The sequence below is a fragment of the Dipodomys spectabilis genome, unplaced genomic scaffold (assembly GCF_019054845.1).
Source record: "Dipodomys spectabilis isolate Male_0828 unplaced genomic scaffold, ASM1905484v1 ptg000006l, whole genome shotgun sequence".
NCBI lineage: Eukaryota > Metazoa > Chordata > Mammalia > Rodentia > Heteromyidae > Dipodomys > Dipodomys spectabilis.
The window spans coordinates 18,842,393-18,862,798 of record NW_024870683.1 but is presented as its reverse complement, the minus strand read 5'-3'; the positions used below and the strand labels follow the sequence as shown (position 1 = coordinate 18,862,798).

Genomic DNA, 20,406 nt, shown 5'->3' with positions numbered 1-20,406 from the left:
ACCAAGTAGCATGATGTCATTGAAATCAGTGTGGAAACCACCCAGTGTTTTGCAAACATCTATATGGCTGTTTGGCTGTGTTTCTCTAGCGGTTAGCACAGTTTGGTGCATTAAGATCTTTGTGGAAAACCACCCGACAGAGAGGCTTATTAGTTGGATGTTAAGTTCAGAAATCAGTGGGTGACTTTGCTAAAGTAAGAACCATGGGGTTCATGTCTGCAGAGTTAGCACTTGGGTTGGTCCTGTTAGCTGATAGGATGGATGCAAATCAGGATCCAGAAGCTTATCCATGAGCTGATGAACCCAACAGGAAAATTAAATGGGGCAGGGGGAAGGGGGAGGGTCTGTTTTCAGGTTCAAGAAAGCCATTTGTAACATTTGATTGGACTTTGGGGATATCAGCAGAAGACTGACAGTCCTCATCAGGTTGAGTAGTAGGACATTAATCTTGGCCCAGATCAGCTGGTCTTGATCCCACTATAAAAACTGCCTTGAGATAGGGGATTGCTCTTTCTGGACCCCCATTTCTTCCCCTTTGACATGAGTTTGAAAGAGGTGATTCTTAGGCCTTCTCACAGGGTACTTCGTTTCAGTGCAGATTCATGGTTTCCCACAAACAGTTATACACTTAACCACACAGAAACTCACCTCCACACTTGGACTTCTATCATACACCCTTGATTCATGTCTACAACATGATCATCTTGATTAGCTTTACCAGCCTGTGGCGTAACCATGACCAGTCTGCATAGATCACTTGGTTTCCTTCCCTTTACACTTCCAGAGGGAAATCTTACATCAGCCTGTGGGCAGGTCAGATCCAAGGGTCAGCTGTGTGCTGTGACAGGTAGTAGGCAGTAAAGGTGAGTCGGTTCCGCTTCTACAAACTAAGGGAAAAAGAGATCCCTTTGCAGGTGAGGGCAAGCAGAATGGAGGAGGTGTAAAGATGCAACTTGTGTACCCGACCTTTTACCTGTGTGGTGGGCTTCCTGGCTCACCCCCTTTCCTCCTCAGATTGTCCAGGAAGCCTCGCCTTGGCTTAGTGACACAGAAGGAAATCTGTGTTCAGTTGGAAGATCCTGAGGGTTCTTGGTAGCCTTTGGCAGGAAGAAATTAAGACCTTTAGAAAGATTAGGTTAAATATATTGAAAAAATAGATAGGCCTTTTTGTTTTGTTGAGAAAATAGAATGTGACATCAGCTGCCTGCCTGTAGGAGTTCAAGATCCCCCTCCTGTTTCTATACAAATGTAAGAAGTAGTTTAAAGAGGCAAGATGTCCTTGGTGGCCTGACAGAGTCCTCACTCTGCATGGTAGGTCCCAGAGCAGCCATGTTTTCTAATGCATGTTAGGCACTGCACAGCTCTCAAGAATACTCATGACCTGGACATCAACAGTTCATGTTTATGGACAGCAACTAGTCATAGGTCTCAAGGGAGGGGACCATTTGCATGGCGATAGTATGGAAATCCTTCCCAGAAAACACTCTATCCTCTTCCCTCTACACCGACAGGCCCATTCCATTCCCTGACAGTGTAACATCTGACTCCTTCCAGAATGTGTCTTCCTGGGTGGTGGGCTTACAGGTACAGTGACCTGTGCCTGTAATTTCAGTTCTCAGGAAACTGAGGCAGGTGAATCATGAGTTTCAGGCCAGCTTGCGCTATATAGTGAGACTCTGTCTCAAATTAAAAAAAAAAAAAACAACTAAAAATAAGATTAAACAAAACAAAGTATCCTCCCTCAGAACTCTGGCCTTGCCTGAACCTTCTCTAGCCCCATCCTGCTACCCCTTTCCCCCTTCTGCCCCCCCCCCCGCATCTCTGAGCACATCCTGGTCCCATTGAACACCTTTCTGAATCCTAGGGTATAGGGCAGGTCAGTATGGCCTCCCTTCAGTCCATGCCATATATATTTTAACAGCTGGTTAGTCTAACATCACAATGACCTTGTTATATAACAATCTGCCTGGCATAAATACGGCATTTTTTTCTTAGCAGGGTCTCTTTCTCCTTGCCCAAGGGCCTGAGTGCAAACTTCAGTACTGCTTCTGAGTGAGAGACCCGGGATCAGAACAAGACCTGGGTTTCAACACTGTCCTCCAGGAGTCTGAGGATTGGGCTGGGTGGTATGGACTAGAACCAGCCCCCTGGAAGGGCTCAAATTAGAATCTGGAGACAATGGGAAACTAGTTCAAAACTTCTTAAAGAGTTTCCAGTTACTGTTTCCTTTGTGATGCTGTAACTGTTCCTACAGACTATCGAAAAGGCAAACCCAATTATGATTTCCCCTTTGTTCTGTCTTTACAGCGCACTTTGGAGACTTTAATCCTTCCATACATCATCCAGGCTATCTTGTGGACAGCCAGTTTATACCAGATCAAAACGATGACTTCTTAGCCAAGGTGGAGTCGCTCCATGAGCAGCACAGGTGAGAGGACCCAGGCGGCCTACTTTGAGAACTCAAGTCAGGTATTTTCGAACACTGCCTCTCTCCTTCCTTTGGATACCATCCTCTTTCAAGTTGTGGGGTTTCTTTTGAGCCTTTGAGCGGTGATGGTGGCAGATATATTTGGCACACCGTGGTATTTCTGTGAATTGTAAAACCCAGTAGGTGTTGAGGATGATGGCTGCTATATTCCTTTTCTAGATGTTATTGCAAAATATCAGTTCTTGAAGGAAAGACTCCTTTGGAGATCTGACTGCCCCACAGATTGCCCACCCCCAGGTGGTTTACCATACATAATAAAATAATAGTATCAAGTAGACAGACAAGTGGACCAAAGTCCATACAGACAAGCAGGATGTGCATGGGTTCAATTCTTGCAAACATTGTTTTTCCATGTGAGGAGTCCTTCCCTGGAGCAGCTGCCCAGGGCTAGCCACCTCCAACAAACAGCCTCTTCTTCCTTCCCTTTCCTCAGTGACTCGGGCTACTGTGGCAGCTGTTCAGTTCCTGTCAGACAAGGGCCAGGCTGACCCAGGAGGCCAGCTCTCAGGACCTCTTGCTTCTTGGGAAAGGCCATAAAAACAAAGGGCAAGCAACCAGTGTACCTTCTGAGAAGGCGCTGCCAACCCTCTCTCCCAGAATTACTCCTGTGGTACAAGTCACCCTCCTAAAATAGCACAAGGCCAGTGGCGTTTGAAGTGTGAGGCCACAGCTAAGAGACTAGACAAAGGCAGAAAGACCAGAAGATTACCTGTTAATTAGGCAATGGGGGGGAATCCATTAAATCAGGAATTTTGAAAGGTGATCCTGTTCCCCATCTGAAGGTTGAGTTGATCCTAAGCGGAGAGTATTTCTTAATAAAAAACGAACTGGACCAGAGGAAGTGAAGCTCAGTGGACAAAGAGAAAAATCTATTCAGTAGAATAGGATTAGATTACTTAAGACTAGTAATGTGAAGCGTTTACTAACATTTAGGAATATTAGGATTTTCTTAAAAGTTGGAGCTAATAGTCTCTATTTTGGGGTGAACCCCATGTTTTCTCTCTTTTGCAGTGGGCTAAAGCAGTCAGAGGCCGAATCTTGCTACATCAACATAGCCCGGACCCTGGACTTCTACGGAGTGGAGCTGCACGGGGGGAGAGTACGTAACCATAGAGTGATTTTAAATTGTGAAAGCTTAGAAACGTCCTTGATGAGACTGTCTTTCCCTTTATAACAAACATGACCCATTTTTATTTTTTAATAGCTATTCAGAAGGTTTATTAAGTAGTGTTGAGATTTCCTAATCATTGATCCAGCTATTTTTTTTTCATGCTTCCCATTGAACTGGAATTTTTCCTTTTGAAAAGTCAGAAGACTGTGATTTTTTAAAGACTATTCCATATTGTGGCTAAATAAGTAAATGGTGTGTATAAATCTATTTTCCAAGTGATACTTTAATAAAAAAAACAAGGTTCCTACAACTTCAGCACTATTCAAATTAGACCTACAACTCAAATGTGCTCATTTTGCTGAAAAAAAAGTAGTAACAATTGTGAAAATCAGTTATTTTTCATTTCATTTTTACTTCTTTTGTGCTGGTACTAGGGCTTGAACTCAAGGCCTTATGCTCTCAACTCTCACAACTTCAACCCAGCTTTTTAGTTGGTTAATTGGAGAGTCTCTCCGAACTTTCTGCCTGGTCTGGCTCTAACTGCAGTCTTCATATCTCAACCTCCCATATAGCTAGGATTACAGGTGTGAGCCAATGATGCTTGTCACAATAAATATTTAGGTTGTAATACTTTAATAGAATTGTCTAATATTTGCCATCTGCTGAGCAGATTTCTGTCAGTGGAAAGTTGAATTTCTTTCTTCCCATCATGCCATGGACTAATTATTACCATTATTCCCATTTGACAGGATGGAGAAACTGACATTCAGGTCCACTGGTACATAGTGGGAGCTTCAGTATGGGGCTTCAGCTTTGTTTAATCATGCCTCATCTTTTAGCAGTCATTTCCCCCCATATCATACACAAAAAGGAGCATGAATTATATTCTAGATGCTTTTGTAAGCCTTGTTTTAGGATCATAAAAGTCTTGTCAAGTTCTTATTCTAATTTTACCCATTTGCCAACTGAGAAGCTAACGCTTGTGGAAGTGGAGTAACTGGCCAGATTTTAAATTTGCATATTGTGGTCACAGTTTATAGAAACCTCCTTTATCCCCTTCAGTCCTGTAACAGTCCTGTGAGGTAGACAAAGCATGATGTTGGTAATCATAAAGCAAGAAAAAAGTATTGGCTTTATAAAATAACAACTAGAATGTTTAACTGCTTGTTTTTTTAAAAATTTCATTGTCCCCGGAAGAATGTTTTGGGGAAGCTTAATCAGTAGTGGAATTTTTATATCTGCCTGCATTGACCTTTGGCTTCTCCACCGCCAGACTGGAACTGTCAGTGAAGTGCCCTTCCATGGGGGGCACAGTGACATGTGCCTGTATTCCCAGCTCTTGGAAAGCTGGGGCAAGGGGATCATGAATTTGGGGCCAACCTTAGCTACATAGCAGGAAAAAGAAAGAAAAATAAAGGAGAAGAGGAAGTGGGAAGGAGGGAGTAAGGGTCAGTCTGATCCTCTAGGGTTCAGAAGATGAGATGTTTGGCTGAGACCTGTCAAGGTACACTAGGTGCTGTGCTTTGCGAGCTAGGTTCGTCCCACACTGTTTACTTTTTTTCACTCAATTTGTGTGTGTGTGTGTGTGCGCACATGCACGTGCCAGTACTGAGGCTTGAACTCAGAGCCTTGCTTTTTTGCTTGAGTATGATTCAAATATGACTTGAGCTGTACTTCCACTTCCAACATTTTGTTTGTTAATGAGAGATAAGTATCTTACAGACTTTTCTGCCCCAGATAGCTTCAAACTGCAATCCTAAAATTTCAGCTTCCTGTAAAGTTAGGATTACAGGGGTAAGCAACAGAGTCCAGCTATCACTTACTTTTTAGTAGTTTGGAATCTTCATTGGTCCAGGTGTCCGTCTCTGGTGCAGCCTCAGCTCAGCAGTAACTGGGTGCTGGTATTCAAGGCTGCTTTTCTGCCATCTTGGCTATCTTCTCAGGGCAGAGCCATGCCCCTCAGTGCCTCAGCTCAGAGAGATACACATAGCACAGAGTTCATAACTCAGAGCACACTGGCTAGAACCGGTCACTGGGTCCTGCCTCCTGCCAGAGGAGCTGGGAGTTCAGATGGTGTGGGAATTTAAATAATAGTAACTGCCAATGATGGCAGGAGTGAAGGAACAAACTGAAAAACCATTGAAACTAGAGATTTTAGATTACCAAGCCATCTATTTCCTTACCACTTAACTTTTATTTCATTTGTTGATTTGTTCTCCCTATATTGTGATTGCCGGTGTTATATTTAAGGCAACTCTGTTCTTTACTAGCTGGGCTCAATTTTGCTTAGGCATGTGATTACAGTAGGATTCCTGTCATATTTTAGACTCACCATCATGTCAGTACTGTTTCCCTGACCAGCTTCTCTAATTCCTCTTAGAGTAGAATTGATGCGCTCCAGGCCAAGAGGGAATGAACATTTATTCTATTTACAACATGTTCCACCCTGCTCTAAAGCCCCATATGCCCAGCCTGGTTCCAAGTTCTTTCCAGCATTCTCCGATTTCTCCCTGACAAAAACCTTTAAGGTGGTTCCAAAACCATTATTATGCGAAACAAAAGAACAGGCTCTTTTGAGCTCAAGCAACATAGCTGACCAAAAGTTTGCACCCGTTCTAAGTAATCGCTCAAGCTCTGCTGTCTTTACAATCATAGTGTCTGACTGCAAACAGAAACCTGTGTGGCTCACAAGAAGGAAGTATTGTAGTCTTCAGTGTTATTTGGTTACATTCAAGCGGATTTAAAACAGCCCATGTCTCCGTATATGCTCCTGTGTCTTCGTTTTCTACAGCAGGGCCTAGCACATGAGCCTTTAGTGAATGCTGCTTATGTTGGATTTATGAGCAACATTTGTTTCTTAATTGGATTTTCGAATGAATCCTCTACTTGTCATTTTTCATCATCCTATTATACTAGCTAAAACCTTTCCAGTGATGGAACTTGAGATTTGTACAAAGCTATTCAAGGAAGAGAGGCCTTTCTGGTTTTACTGTGGCTATAAAATGCTAATTGTTGAAAATGTAAAACTGAAATGTTGATTTGCATGATACTGTGGGATGAGTGGTCTTAACTCCCTAAGCCGTGTGCTAGGGCAGGCCATGCACATTCTCTTCCGAAGGATTTGGCCCTGGGTACTTGGATCTTAAGTAGCTGCTAAGTAGGGATTTTTGCCTGTGTTCAGAAACATTTTCCCCTTTGGAGCTTATACATACTGCTATTTATAAAAGCGTGGGTGCTTTAAAGTTGCTGGCGGGCATGAGCCTAACTGTAACACGCCATGAATCTGCCATCTTCCTTCTCACAGGATCTGCACAACTTAGATCTAATGATTGGAATTGCTTCCTCGGGCATTGCTGTGTACCGAAAATACATTTGCACAAGTTTCTATCCTTGGTAAGTGCAAACAGTCCTAATCATTGTCTGATTCATGCTTTAAAAATATGCCGAACAAAAGTAATGTGCCTCTAATTTTAAACTTTATTTCCAAAGGAAGGGTAGACAATCCCCCACCCTGCTCCAGCCTCAAACATAGTTTTAACCTCTGACTTCTGAATTTGATCCAGATTTGATATTTGGGGAAATTAGTTTGGTTCTCATTAGTGTTTACATACAAGTGCACGTGTGCATCCCTTCCTCCGCCCACCATGCCGTTCATCCTATAGTTTGGGATGGATGGAAACATGGTAGATAAATGATATAGGCCAGGTCTCTCTGGTCCCCTGTACCCCAAACCCCAGTGGCCCTGAGACTACAGCAGGTCCCCTACCCTATACATGTTCGTATACATACACACCTATGACACAATCCAGTTTCTCTGTTAGGCCCAGTAAGAGAGCAATAGCAGTAACAAAGGACAAAATAGAACAGCCCCCACAAATGTACTATAAGGAAGTGAAGTGAATGTGACTGTCTTAAAAGAGTTAGGATAACGTCTGTGGGTTGCTGCTAGTACCTGAAACTAAGGAAAGCAAAACCGTAGGTGAGCAGACTGCCTTTTTGTAGAGAAATTTTAGTTTGATATACCGGGCAAAGGGGCATTTTTTGTTTGTTTCATTTTTTGGTGGTGGTGGTGGTGGTACTGCAGTTTAAACCAGAGCCTTGCACTCTCACAACTTCCTTTTTGCTTGACTTGTTAATTAATTGGAGATGAAGTCTCCTGGACTTTTCTGCTTGGGCTGGTCTTGAACCACAATTCTCCATATCTCAGCCTCCTGAGTAGACAGGATTACAAGAGTGAGCCACTGGCTCCCAAAGGGGAGCTTTCTTCAAATAAATACCACTCAAGTCCTATTTTTAAAAGTGACCATGTGAAGGCCTACAGGATGATGGGATGGGCAGGTTGAGGAGGATGAGGTTTGCCAGATACAGGAGATGCAGAAGTAGAAGAATGAGCCTGTAAAGAAAAGGAGTTAGGGGAAGCGATTCGAGAAGATTTAAGGGGCACATTACCACAGTAAATTGGATCCTTGGGTCTAAATCTGTTTTTTGACTTGGCAGCATAGAATTTTATGAATTGGCACAGAAAGATGTTTGTCTCGGCATGGAATATGAGAGGAGAAAAGCCCTGCAAACAAATAAAATCACAGAGGTGATTATTACAATAGCAGATGTCCTTAGCAAGCGCTTCTGGCACTCCAGTCAGTTACTAAATATTTCATTTATCTCATTTCAACCTGAAACAGGTGCCACTGTTGTCCTGTTTCTCACGGGAGGACACCAAGGAATGGGGAAGTTCTATAAGAGCTAGTGGGGGAGGGCGAGCAAACCACTAATAATTGGTATACTTGAAGCTCACACTCAGATTGTTGAGCTCCAAACCTATACTTTTGTTCCACATCATGTACACACATACATACATACTCACACAAATGATGTTTGTGGCAAAATGCTTAAATAGGACGACAGAGTCGAGAACCCTGACTTTTCTGTTAATTACTCAATAGATCTACTTTTTTTCTAAATGCTAAGATGTTGTAGCCCTGTTCAGTTTCACAAGGCAGTCAATATGGTAGGTAACAGGATCCTCTCTGCCTCTTTCTTCATCCCTGCCTCATTAAAAGTCCCTCTTGGGAAGGAAGCAGGACACCCAGCCCTGATGTAGCTTGCTGGGATGGTGACCTGGGCAGCTCTTTGACCTGTTTAGGACCAGGAGCAGAGCTCCCAGTGTGCACCCAGGCCTTGTTTGCTCTTGCTGAGCTCCTCCAGCTATCGGGACTTCAGGTAGGAGACTTCCTCCCAGATGCCACAGTCCAGAACCACTTGCATCCAGCTCTGTCTGACCTTGTAAAGTTCCACAAAGATTCCTCAAGAGCAAAGCAGAACACTTTGTCCTAGAAGCAAGGTTGTAAGCAAAAACCTTTCTGGCAGCACCCGCAGGGACACTCACAGCCTTCCTGTCCTCCAGACTCACCTGCAGACCTTCCTATCTCTCTTGCATCCTCTCTTGCCAGGCCCCTGTGGAGGCCTGGCCCTGCCTTCCCAAAGACCAGCAGGAAGCCAGCCCCACATGGCAATCCCAGGCTACTAAGTCAGGTGCATGTAGGAAGGACCCTGAGACTATGAGGTGGACACTAAGTGGGCAGAGTTTTGGCCCTGGGTAAATACAGCTCCGGAGACCAGCAGAAATAGCGGGGAGTAAGGGCAGAAAGGTAGGTCAGGCTGGAGCATGCTGTGGGCATGGGGAGAGGAGGAAGGCTTGGTTCTTAGTACCATGAGGAGATCCGGGGCTCTCTTATCCTATAGTGGTCACACAGTGGTTTGGCTATGCGTGTCATTGTTTATTTTGTGCCTATCTCCCTCATCAAAGTAAGATTGCACTCTCTAAACACTTAGGGCATTTGGACACGCAGTATGTTGTTTCTTTCCTTATGAACAAACGGAGGGGAAGTAGGCACCCCTTGTAGTCCCTTTAGCCTGGAGGTGACATAGATCATGTCTGCCATTTATCAGATTTGTTCAGGGGAGAGCGCTGTTAATTATAGAAACTGAGGCCAGCACAGGAAGGCGGAAGTGTGAGAGCACTGCGCTGGACACCCCTGGACTCCTGACCTGAAGGCAAGGGGAAGCCCCAGGTCTATGGTTTCCCATGAGCTGAGCAGGCCAGGGTAAGGACTCAGAAGCTAATATGTTGATTGTCTAGACTTCCGAGAAACAGAACTTCCCTTGTCTACCCTTTAGCACAGGGAGCAACAAGGAGAAACCTGCCTTGGAGAGGTAGCGGGGCAGGCCGCCACTCACATTAGGGCCGGTGTCTCCAAAGGAGTGAAGCTAAACACCCTCAGGTGCCTAGATGATGAGCTTGCATTCACCCAGACATTCACTTGTCAACAGATTAAGTGTGCAATATTGAATATGTATTGTTGGTGTACCCTACATGTTGCTGATCTACCTTGGAAATGGATAAATTTTACTTACTCAGCCTCTGTCCTAGAATGTTCTACCAAAGTCTTCATACAACCCTAGAGAATAGTAGAATAGTGCAGAAGTAAGGACTTGGGGGGGGGGGGGGGCGGGGAGCTTCCCTCCTGAGGATGACAGTAGCTTGTCATCATTAAATGATGTTGATTATTAAAATGAGTCATAAACCAGTTTTAATGAGAGGAACAAGCATCAAGAGCCTACTGTGTGTCAGTCATCATGCTATGAGCAGCTTTGTGAGCAAGGTGGTGTTGCAGGACCACAGAATTCATAGAGCACTGTCTTTGGTGTCAGGTGGAGTCCTGGGCTTAGTCTTGGCTTCCAGCAGTGATGGCTCTGAGCCACGGTAACAATATGGACTTTTCAGGATGGTTGCAACATCTAATTGGGAGGATGTGTACAGAGCCTTTTGTAGTGGCCGGTACATAAAAATATACACCAAGGGCTGGGGATGTGTACAACATGGGTAGAGTACTTGCCTACCATGTTCTAGGCTGAACTCAATCCCCTGTACTACACACACACACAGAGTTCCCTCACACACGTTCCATTTATGTACATACACACACATATACACACATGCACATTTGATTATCAGTGGCTTTACCTCTGTATCGAGTGCCTGTATGTAAGGTTAAAGAGACCCTTGGAAGGAAGCCATAGTAGTACATGCCTGCAGTCACACCCACTCAAGAATCAGAGATAGGAAGATTATGGTTGGAGTCCATCTAAGACAAAAGTTAACAAGACTCTGTCTCAAAAACAAGCTGGGTGTGGTATTCACTCTCATAATCCTAGACATGTAAGAGGAAGGGGAAGGGAGATTTTGGTCCAAGGTTAGCTTAGGCTAAGTGTAAGACCCTACCTGCAAACAAACTTCAAAGCAAAATGATGTGGTTCCAGTGGTAGAGTGTTGCCTAGTAAGCGCATGACCCTAAGTTTAACCCTCAGTCCTGGGGATGGGGGGGGAAAACAAGAGACTCCTGGACACGTGGCTGCTAGGTAATGGAGCTGGGGTGTGTCCCAAGCCTGTGCTCCTCCCTCACACTGCCCTCAGCTGTCCTCCCCACCAGCACCACAGGGCTGCAGTGTCACAAAAGAAGCTCACAGCAGAGCGAGCTTCTTGTTATTTAAAAGCTACATCACAATCCGGAGGCCCTGTGTGAGATGAGACTGGGCTCAGTCAGCTCTTTGCTGTTTGGTTTGGGCAATGGGGATGCTGTGGTTTCCATGGTGAATGGCACTCTGGGCCACTGGGACCTGCCCATCACTGGGATCATGAACTAGAGGATATACCTTGAAAAGATCAACCACCACCTGGATGAGCACTGATGTTTGTATTTTATTTCAGTTTAGTCTTTTTTCTTTTTTGTGTGTTTATGTTGTGTTTTGTTTTCTACAGGGTGAACATTCTCAAAATTTCTTTCAAAAGGAAAAAGTTCTTTATACATCAGCGACAGAAACAGGTGAGTTGTGTTCATGCTTGCTTTGTTTCAATGTGTGTGTGTGTGAGAGAGAGAGAGGGAGAGAGAGGGAGAAAGAGAGTGTGTGTGTGTCTGTGTGCGTGTGTGTCTGTGTGTGTGTGTGCACGCGCGTGCGCACGCATGCCGATTACTGAGGCTGGAACTCTGGGCCTGGGCTTTGTCCCTTACTTTTTTACTCAAGGACATATGCTCTGCCACTTGAGCCAAAGCTTCAGTTTCAGCTCTTTGGTGACTAACTGGAGAAAAGAGTCTCACGAACTTTTCTGCCTGTGCTGGTTTTGAACCTCAATCCTCACCCCTAAGTCTCCTGAGTAGAATTACAGGTGTGAGCCATTCCAGGGCTCAGCTATTTCAGTGTTTTGAAGTTACTTCTGCTCTTAGTTCTTTGGGCTTTGGCAAATTGCACCTAAACAATAAGAAGGAAGAGTCCTGGGGCCCAGGAGGCCTTCCATAAGCCATCTCCTTCACCAGTTGAGGATTGAGCTTCCTTTGGAATCAGATAGTTGGTGCAGATCCTGGCTCTTCCCTTGACCAGCTATACGCACAGGCTATGTAATCTCCTCTAGCTTAGCTACCTTGTTTCCATTAACTCAGTGATGCCTGCTACTCAGGGAAAGAGGAAGATTAAACCAAGAATTCCCAGCAAAGCCCACTACATAGTAGCAAGAAATGTCAATAGCTGGATCCTTCCTTTGATGTGTTGAACACACCATAGCCTGTGCTGTCTGACAAGATGAGTCACTGGTGATCTAGGTAACTTGAGTTTGTTTAGCCACAGGGAGAAGCAGATTCAGAGGTGAGGAAGCTCAGGCTGCCACAGCTAGTGAGAGAGGAAGATGGAATTTGGACAGATTATTAGGAATCTGAGATGCCTGCTCTTTACACACCACACCCTGTCTTGTTATGCTGTGTATTTGTCACTTACTCTATGTCCGCATCTCAGGTTTTCAGAGATAATACGTCTTTAAATTGATACCACCCCATGGTCCTGAACCCATAGAAATGGGAGCAGTAAAGCTCAGAGCAAGCACAGACTGGAATCTGGGTCACCTGACTCCCCTAGTGCCTGCAAGGCTCAACATAGCACAAAAATGCATGAGAAATCAGAAAACTTTATGAAAAATGACAGCAGAGTCGATCATTTAAATGCACACCAGGTCTCACTGTGGAGGCAGCAAATGAAGAAATCCCCAGGGTTATAGAATTGCTGTTGTCTGGTAGTTGAAAGGATATTTCGTGAGGAGAGAGATGCTTCCAGACCTAAATTTTAAAAGGAGCATATTAGACATTTGTCCCAGATACATCCAACCTTGAGACGTGAGCAGGTTTGAAACGTGGCGGGGTTCGTGAGGAAGAGGTCTTAGCTTTGAGCTCACGGAGGGCTGCTCTGTGATATTTCCGGGATGCTGGGCTGTGGTGAAGACATATGGAAGCTTGCTTCCTGGTAGCTGGGGGGTGGCTGATGTGAGATCTTTTACCCTGTGTCTTTATAGTGAGCTCTCTGTTGTTTCCCCTGCAGGCTGAATCCAGGGAACATATTGTGGCCTTCAACATGCTCAGTTATAGATCTTGTAAAAACTTGTGGAAATCCTGTGTGGAGCACCATTCATTTTTCCAAGCAAAGAAGTTACTACCTCAAGAAAAGAATGTTCTATCCCAGTACTGGACTCTGGGCTCCAGAAATCCCCAAAAGTGAGTTTGCCTTAAGAACAGTGTGCACTGTAGACCAAGATGCCAGCATGTCCTGGCTACCACTAGGTAGTGGACCCTTTTGGGCATGGCTCAAGTGGCAGAGCCCTTGAGTTCAAAACTCTAGTTCTGCTAAAATGAAAGAAAGAAGAAAGAGAAAGAAAGAAAGGAAGGAAGAAAGAAAGAAAGGAAGGAAGAAAGAAGGAAAGAAAAGAAAAAGAAAGGAAAGAAAAGAAAGAAAGGAAAGGAAAGAAAGAAAGAAAAAAAAGGGACAAAGAGAGGGAGGGAGGAGGGAAGGAAGGAAGTTCAAATTGAAGAAATTGAAAATCAGTTCTCATAGCCAAGTATAAAAATGTAATTGAGAGGGAAACCATGAAGTAAAACTGCTAGTCATACTCCCCCCTGTTCCTCATTATGGTAAGCTTCCTTGCTTAAGGAGGCAGTGGATGGGGTTGTCATGTTGCTATTGTTTCTCAGTTACTCAGAAGCCATTTTCTTCCAAATAAGAATTTATGGGAATGTAGTCTTGCCTTTCACTGGAGCTAATCCTCTAGGCCTGGTGGGAGATAGTGTCATGAGGGTTTGAACCCAGCTTTAGGCTGCTAAAGAGTGGAGTTCAGATCCTCCCTCAAGTATTAGTTTGCTGCCTCAGTTTCCCCATCTGCAAACTTTCTCCCCTGTAGCCAGTGGAAGAGCCAGATTCTTCTCATCACCAATAGCATAATAAACAACCTCTATTTCAGTGGCTTAAAGCAATACCATTGTTTTACCTTAAAGATGTTGTGGGTTAGGAATTCAGGAAGGCCATGGCTGGATGACTCTTCTGCTCTGAAAGAGAGGGGAATTCTGTGATACCCAGCTGGGAGCAGATCTGAGACTGCTTTTCCCACACGACTGATGGGGTCTCCCGGGTCTTCTTGACCCATCCACATGGTCTCTACTGCAGGGTGGTTGAATTTTTTTTTCTACAGAGGCTTCATGAGCCAAAGGCAGAACCAGCCACTCCCCCCCTACGGGAAGGGCTGGGAACTGGTACAGCTCATCTGTTGATTAAAACAGTCACAGACAGCCTGGAGTCAAGAGTCAAAGAACTAGCAGGTGTCTGTAATCCTCCATAGGGGCTTGCTTGGGGCACAGGGAGCAGGATGGGGAGCACACATGAGCAGTTACCGGCTTCAGTACACTTTGAAGTTCTGCTCTCGTTGCCTCCATTTATTTTACAAGCCTCCATTTATTTCACAAATGAGGAACCTGGGGCTTAGAGAAGTTACAGGATTTCCCCACCCCTAGAGATGCACAGAGGGTCCTTTGAAAGGTTCCATGTGAAAGGAACCAGCCCAAGTGGTTCCCAAGCATACAGGGCAATGGCACCCTGACACACACAAGCTCTGGGGCTCTTGTATAGTAAGCCTTGAGTCTTGCAGCTTGCGCCCTTTATTTTAATCTTAAGTGGTAGCTGTTTCTGATGTGACTGCGCCTCTGAGGAAAGACTCTCTCACCAACACCACTGTGGGCAGTTGATCAGGTTGGTAATGGGTGGTTTGTGTAATTAGCGTGTGACATTTTAGGGAGGTTTTATTTGTCTTTGTTTTGTTTTCGTTGGTTGGTTGCTTGGTTGTCCACTTTTAGGCCACCAAGAAATGTGTAGAATGTTTTCATAAGGTATTAGAACATGGTTTAAATTTGAAATGCCAGAACGAGCCACTAACACCCTTCAGATTATTTCCCTAGTAGTATGGAGAATTCATTAGAAACACTGTAGATATGACTAAAATTCAGAGGTAAACCTTCAGGGAGCACGTTCAAAGAAGGTGATCTGAAACTATACTTTCTAAGTATATTCCCAGGTTCTCTGCCCAAGAGTTAGCAGTGATTTATGGTGGCGGCTTTCACCGGCCCTGGTGACAGAGTGCATCTGGAAGGGTGGTTAATACTTTCACTCTTACCGCCCTGAGTAAAGTGACACTCCCCTGAGGTTATTTGAACTGTATTTCTTTGCTCTCCTAATGATCTGGTAAGCTTTGGTTATCGTGAAGCAGCTGGCTGGCTTAAAGTAGCTGAAACACAAAAGCATTTTTATCAAAAGAAATATAAGGAAAAGCCAAAATGAGAGGACATCTCTCCTGTGACCCTCCGCCTCCACTCCTGTAACTTGGCGTGGTTGTCATCAGGAGGGATGATATTTTTTTTCTTTCCTATTGGACATGTGGAAAATGACGTTGTATCTGATTTTTCAGGTCTGTAAATAACCAATATTGTAAAAAGGTGATTGGAGGGATGGTGTGGAATCCAGCCATGAGAAGATCCTTATCGGTGGAGCATCTGGAAACCAAGAGCCTGCCTTCCCGGTCCCCTCCGGTCACCCCCAACTGGTATGTCCTATTTGGTCCCATGTACCAGCAAACATGTTTGCTCTTATACAGACGCATGCCAGGCACTGTAACTCACTCCTGTAATCTTAGCTGCTCTAGAAGCACAGGGATCAGAAGATTGAGATCAACCCAGGCAAAAGTCCACAGAACCCCATCTCAATAACAGCTGGGAACAGTGGAACACATCTATCATCCCAGCAATATGGGACGCATAAATAGAAGGATTGCGGTCTAGGCTGGTCCAGGCAAATAAAATGAGGCTTACTTTGAAACATAAGGAAAGCAAAAAGGGCGAGGGGTGTGATTCAAGCAGTAAAGCACCTACCTAGAAAATGTAAGGCCTTTAGTTCAAACTCCAGCACCTCTAAAAATATGTACATATATATGCGTGTGCGCGTATGCACACACACGGTAATTTTGCCAGCACAGACGGCCTACTGTCAGCCATAGTTGTCATACCTGTTGTCAGCCATAGTTACCTTACTGTGTTAGAATAGTAGATGTTATTTCTCCCATTCTGAGATGCTTTTTTTTGGGGGGAGGCAGTAATTACTGGGCCTTTGAACTAGAGCCTCATGTTGGCTAGTCTGGCCCAATACCACCCAGCCATGCCTCCACTCCTGTTTATTATTGGTTAGGGTGAAGGTCTTACCCCCTTCCCCAGTTATTTTCTCAATTCCTTTTCTGCCCAAGCTGGCCTTGAACCTCAGTTTTCTCATTCTTAGCCCCCCATAGTTAAGATTGCAGAAGTGAACCCACTTGTACATTGTTCGATGCTCTTTTAAAAAAATGTATTTGAGCTTAAGAAATTTGAGCAACTCCATGATAGAGCCCTCACGCAGCATGTGCAAGGCCCTTGTTTTCCATCCTCAGTACCACAATGTAAATAAACAATAAAACTGGGCAGTGGTGATCCTCTGAGATGTCCTTGTTAGAATCATGGCAGACATTAGTAATATTAAACACGCTGAGAAGTCCTGCAGTAAACAACATGGAACTTTATTTAATCTAATTTTTCATTAACATCCCACAAAATCAACTTTACTGGGAAACCCAGTAGAGGATGTAAGGATTAAAGACCCTCTGCACCAGTAGTAAAGATGGAAGTAGTCTGCCAGCCTTTCAAGAGGATGAAGTCAGTCAAGCATAGTAGCAGACACCTATAATCCTAGCTGTTTAGGAGGAATAACTAGAAAGATCACAGTCTGAGGCTGGCCCTAGGCAAAAACTCAAGCCCCTACCCAAAAAATAACAAGCAAAAAATAGCTAGATGTGTGGTTGAGGTAGCAGAGTGCTTCTCTAGTAAGCACGAGGCCCTGCATTCAAACCCCACCAAAAGGAAAACTAAAAAGATGAACTCAACTTAAAAAGAGTGAGGGCTATGTGTGGCTGGGGTGTAGCACATGGCAGAATACTTGCCTAGCGTGATCAAGGCCGAGGCCTTGGCTCAGTCCCTTATAAAAATGATGGCGCATGAAGTCATAATGTACAAATGCTTTGTAAGCCTATGTAACAAAAGAGTGGGATTTTTAAAACTGTTATCCTATCCCAATGTCCTTCAAAGATGCTACTTTATTTTTGTGAATGCCTCTGAAATGATTAGGCATCAGCAAAAGGAAAACTCAATCATCTCTGTCCCCAGCTCCACGTGGGATTAACATTGTGTCTTTAAAGACTGGCAGGGCTGGAAGCTCCTGAGCCAGAATCTCCTGGGACTGAGGGAAACTCTTGAGAGAGGCAGGGCCTACTGGGTTCAAGGCCCTCCACTGGGAAACACCTGCTCCGGGAAGGGTTGTGATGGGATTCCATCTTAGAAATTGTGACATGATAAGTAGATTTGCTTTTTGGGTTTCCAAGACTGAGACGCCTCAGTCTTAGAGGTGTCTTAAAGAGGTGAATGTGTGCTGTAAGGGAACCACTTAATGTGGTTCAGAATCTCTTCAGGCAACAATGCAAGGAACCCAGAGAAAGCACCAGACAGGATCTGGGAGAACAGCAGGGTTGGTTGTTGCCACAGCTGTGGCGTGGTGCCACAGCCCTTGCTGCTAGATATAGGTCTTCTCCAGGGAGTCAGAAGAGCCTTCTTACTTTTGTGGTGGACACAGCATTGATGACTACCCAGGTCCAGGGGCTGGCAAATAATGAGGGCAGGCCCTTGACAGCCTAAGGAGTCATAGCTAACAGAATAATAGAAGAAGGGCAACTGGGAGGGACAGAAGAGGACCTGGCTGCACCTGCTACAGGAGCTGATGGCCAAGTGTGGCCCTGATTTTCCAAGAACTTTCTCTAATTTGGCTCAACCTCTGGAGCAAGCAATGTGGTTGCCCAGAGAGGTAATGGACATGCCTATGGTACCTTGACTCTGCCACTTGTAAAGAACAGGTCAGAGCTCAGATTCCCATCGCATTACATGCACTTAATAAAGGATAGACTTGTTGGTTGGTTGATTGGTTGGTTGGTCGTGGCTTGAACTCAGGGCCTACGTGCTGTCCCCGAGCCTCTCTGTACTCCAGGCTAGCACTCTACCATTTAAGCCACAGCACCATTTCTGACTGTTTTCTGTGTATGTGGTACTGAGGAATCAAACCTGGGGCTTCATGCATGCTAGATGAGCATTCTACCACTAGGCCACATTCCCAGCCCCCATAGAGGATAGAGTTTTAAAAGCAAGTATTTCCTCTTGAGTCAAGAGAAATTTACCTTAGAGGATGTAGACAAGCTGAGGTTTGAGTGTTGCCAAGAATTATACATAGCTTCTAAACCTTGCATAAACATTATTAGAATTTCCTTATGAACATTCAGCATGGCCTCTTTACAGCTTGAGGACTGAGATCTTCTAAAACTCATCCTAGCTGAGTGCTGGTGGCTCATGTTTGTAATCCTAGCTATTCAGGAGGCTGACAATTATGGTTCAAAGCCTGCCCAGGCGGAAAGTCTGTGAGGCTCTTATCTCCAATTAATCACCATATATATAGAAGAGGAGCTGTGGCTCAAAGTGGTAGAGCTCTAGCCTTGAGCAAAAGAGCTCAAGTGCCTGAGCCCTGAGTTCAAGCCCTATGACCGACAGAACAAAACAAAACAAAAATAAACCCTTCAGTACCATTGATTAGAGTGAATAAGCCCTGTTTCATCCTGCCTATGTATAAGGAAGGCTGAAATTACATTGTGGGGGGCTCCTATGCCTGCTCAGTGTTAGCTACCTCTTTTGCCCTGGGTGAGCTCCACTGGTGCAAGAATGGATTAACTGTTCAAATTAGTTAGCTTGCTAGTTAGTTTTAAGACCAGGTCTGAGTATGCATCCCAGGACGCTCTTGAGTTTATTGTGTATTCAAGGCAGGCCTGGAACTCATAATCCTATTGCATCAGCCTCCCAAGTGCTAGGATTACAGGTGTGTGCAACCATGCCTGGCTCTGGTTCTAGCCCTGACCTTCTAACAGTATCAGCCAAGGCCTCCTTGGAGAAGCTAGGGCACAGAGTGACATCACTGACAGCTGTCTGACCTCTGAGTGGAATGCACTCTCAGCACTATGCACTTCCCCTTCCCCGCATGCAGGCGAAGCCCTCGTCTCAGGCATGAAATCCGAAAGCCACGACACTCTTCTGCGGACAACCTTGCAAATGAGATGACCTACATTACGGAGACTGAAGACGTGTTCTATACCTACAAGGGCTCCTTGTCCCCCAAAGACAGTGACTCCGAAGTCTCTCAGAACCGCAGCCCACACCGAGAGTAAGAATCTTGTGGTTTTCCTTTCCTTGTCTCTGCTTGATGGCTTTCGTGGCATTTGCTGAGGCTTGGGCTGCCATTTTCAGCGGACCCTGCCTAGATCCCCAGGGAGCTCAGAGTTGCATGTTAGGCCCAGTTGCTTTTGCTTCACTCAGCCCAGGTTCCTTCTCTTCCTTCTTTGCCTTCATCATACAATTCTATCATATCTATTCACTTTAGGGTATGCTATCTCAAGTCAGTTTTTTGAAGTTGGTAACATATAGATCATAGATGACCTTCTAAGTTCAGGTATAATTGGATGATAAGCTGTTAGGAAATCAACCCTGGGTCCCCAATCTGCTAGGCCACATATGATGGCCAACATAGAGAAATATAAGGCCTCCCTTACCAGCAAAGGATTAGCAAGCAGGCACCTTAATTAATCTGGAAATGTTTATCATGGTAGACACTAGCTTAAAGCACTAAGTACATTCTGAGGGTGCTGTACACACTAACTGCCAGCCTCCTCCTTCCTTCTGTAGGGGCTGCTGCCTCTCCTACAAACAAGATCTGTGTTCTTAACACCTCTGGCTAAACAATCCTCATGGTCTTTGCTTCCTTATGGTATGAGCTTAGTGATGTTTTTGTTGAAATGATCACTGTCCCTCCAGCTTGCCCATTGTAGAGGCTACTGTGGATGGATGTGGATTCTGTTGTTACATGGTGGCTCTGCAAGGCATAAGCAAACCTAGAAACACAAGGCAGGGGAAAGCGACTAGAGCCTGTTTAAGTCCTCCATGAGCGCTGGGCTCTGTCACATTGGCAGAAGGAAGGCACTTCCAGTCATGGCTTTAAGTCTCAGCGAGAGACTGGACAGCATCTAGAAGACCCTCACTTTCCAGTACAGGAGCCACAGGCGATTCAGGTTTAAGCTAACTAGAAGATAAAATGAAAGCACTCGTCCCTCAGGACACAGAAGCCACATGAGGTACTGTGAGGAGTCACGTCAGTACTGGCTACCAATCCAGCACGGGATGAGCCCAGGGGAACCCATTCCTGTCAGCCTACAGCCACCATGGTAGCACTTGTGCTGACTGAAATGCCTGTTCGGTCCCTCACTGCAGCCTTGTGAACCCCA

The 20,406-nt window shown here is 44.9% G+C and overlaps 1 protein-coding gene across 1 annotated transcript in view; it reads left to right on the top strand.

Annotated features, from left to right (window-relative positions):
• The window catches only part of Ptpn3 (protein tyrosine phosphatase non-receptor type 3), a 105,699-nt gene that overhangs the window by 50,084 nt on the left and 35,209 nt on the right, over positions 1-20,406 (top strand). The window contains exons 8-14 of the mRNA XM_042697644.1: positions 2,308-2,428; positions 3,500-3,587; positions 6,904-6,992; positions 11,419-11,482; positions 13,020-13,192; positions 15,427-15,561; positions 19,116-19,292. Coding sequence (XP_042553578.1) covers positions 2,308-2,428; positions 3,500-3,587; positions 6,904-6,992; positions 11,419-11,482; positions 13,020-13,192; positions 15,427-15,561; positions 19,116-19,292 — 847 coding nt within the window. The remainder of the gene's footprint in view (positions 1-2,307; positions 2,429-3,499; positions 3,588-6,903; positions 6,993-11,418; positions 11,483-13,019; positions 13,193-15,426; positions 15,562-19,115; positions 19,293-20,406) is intronic.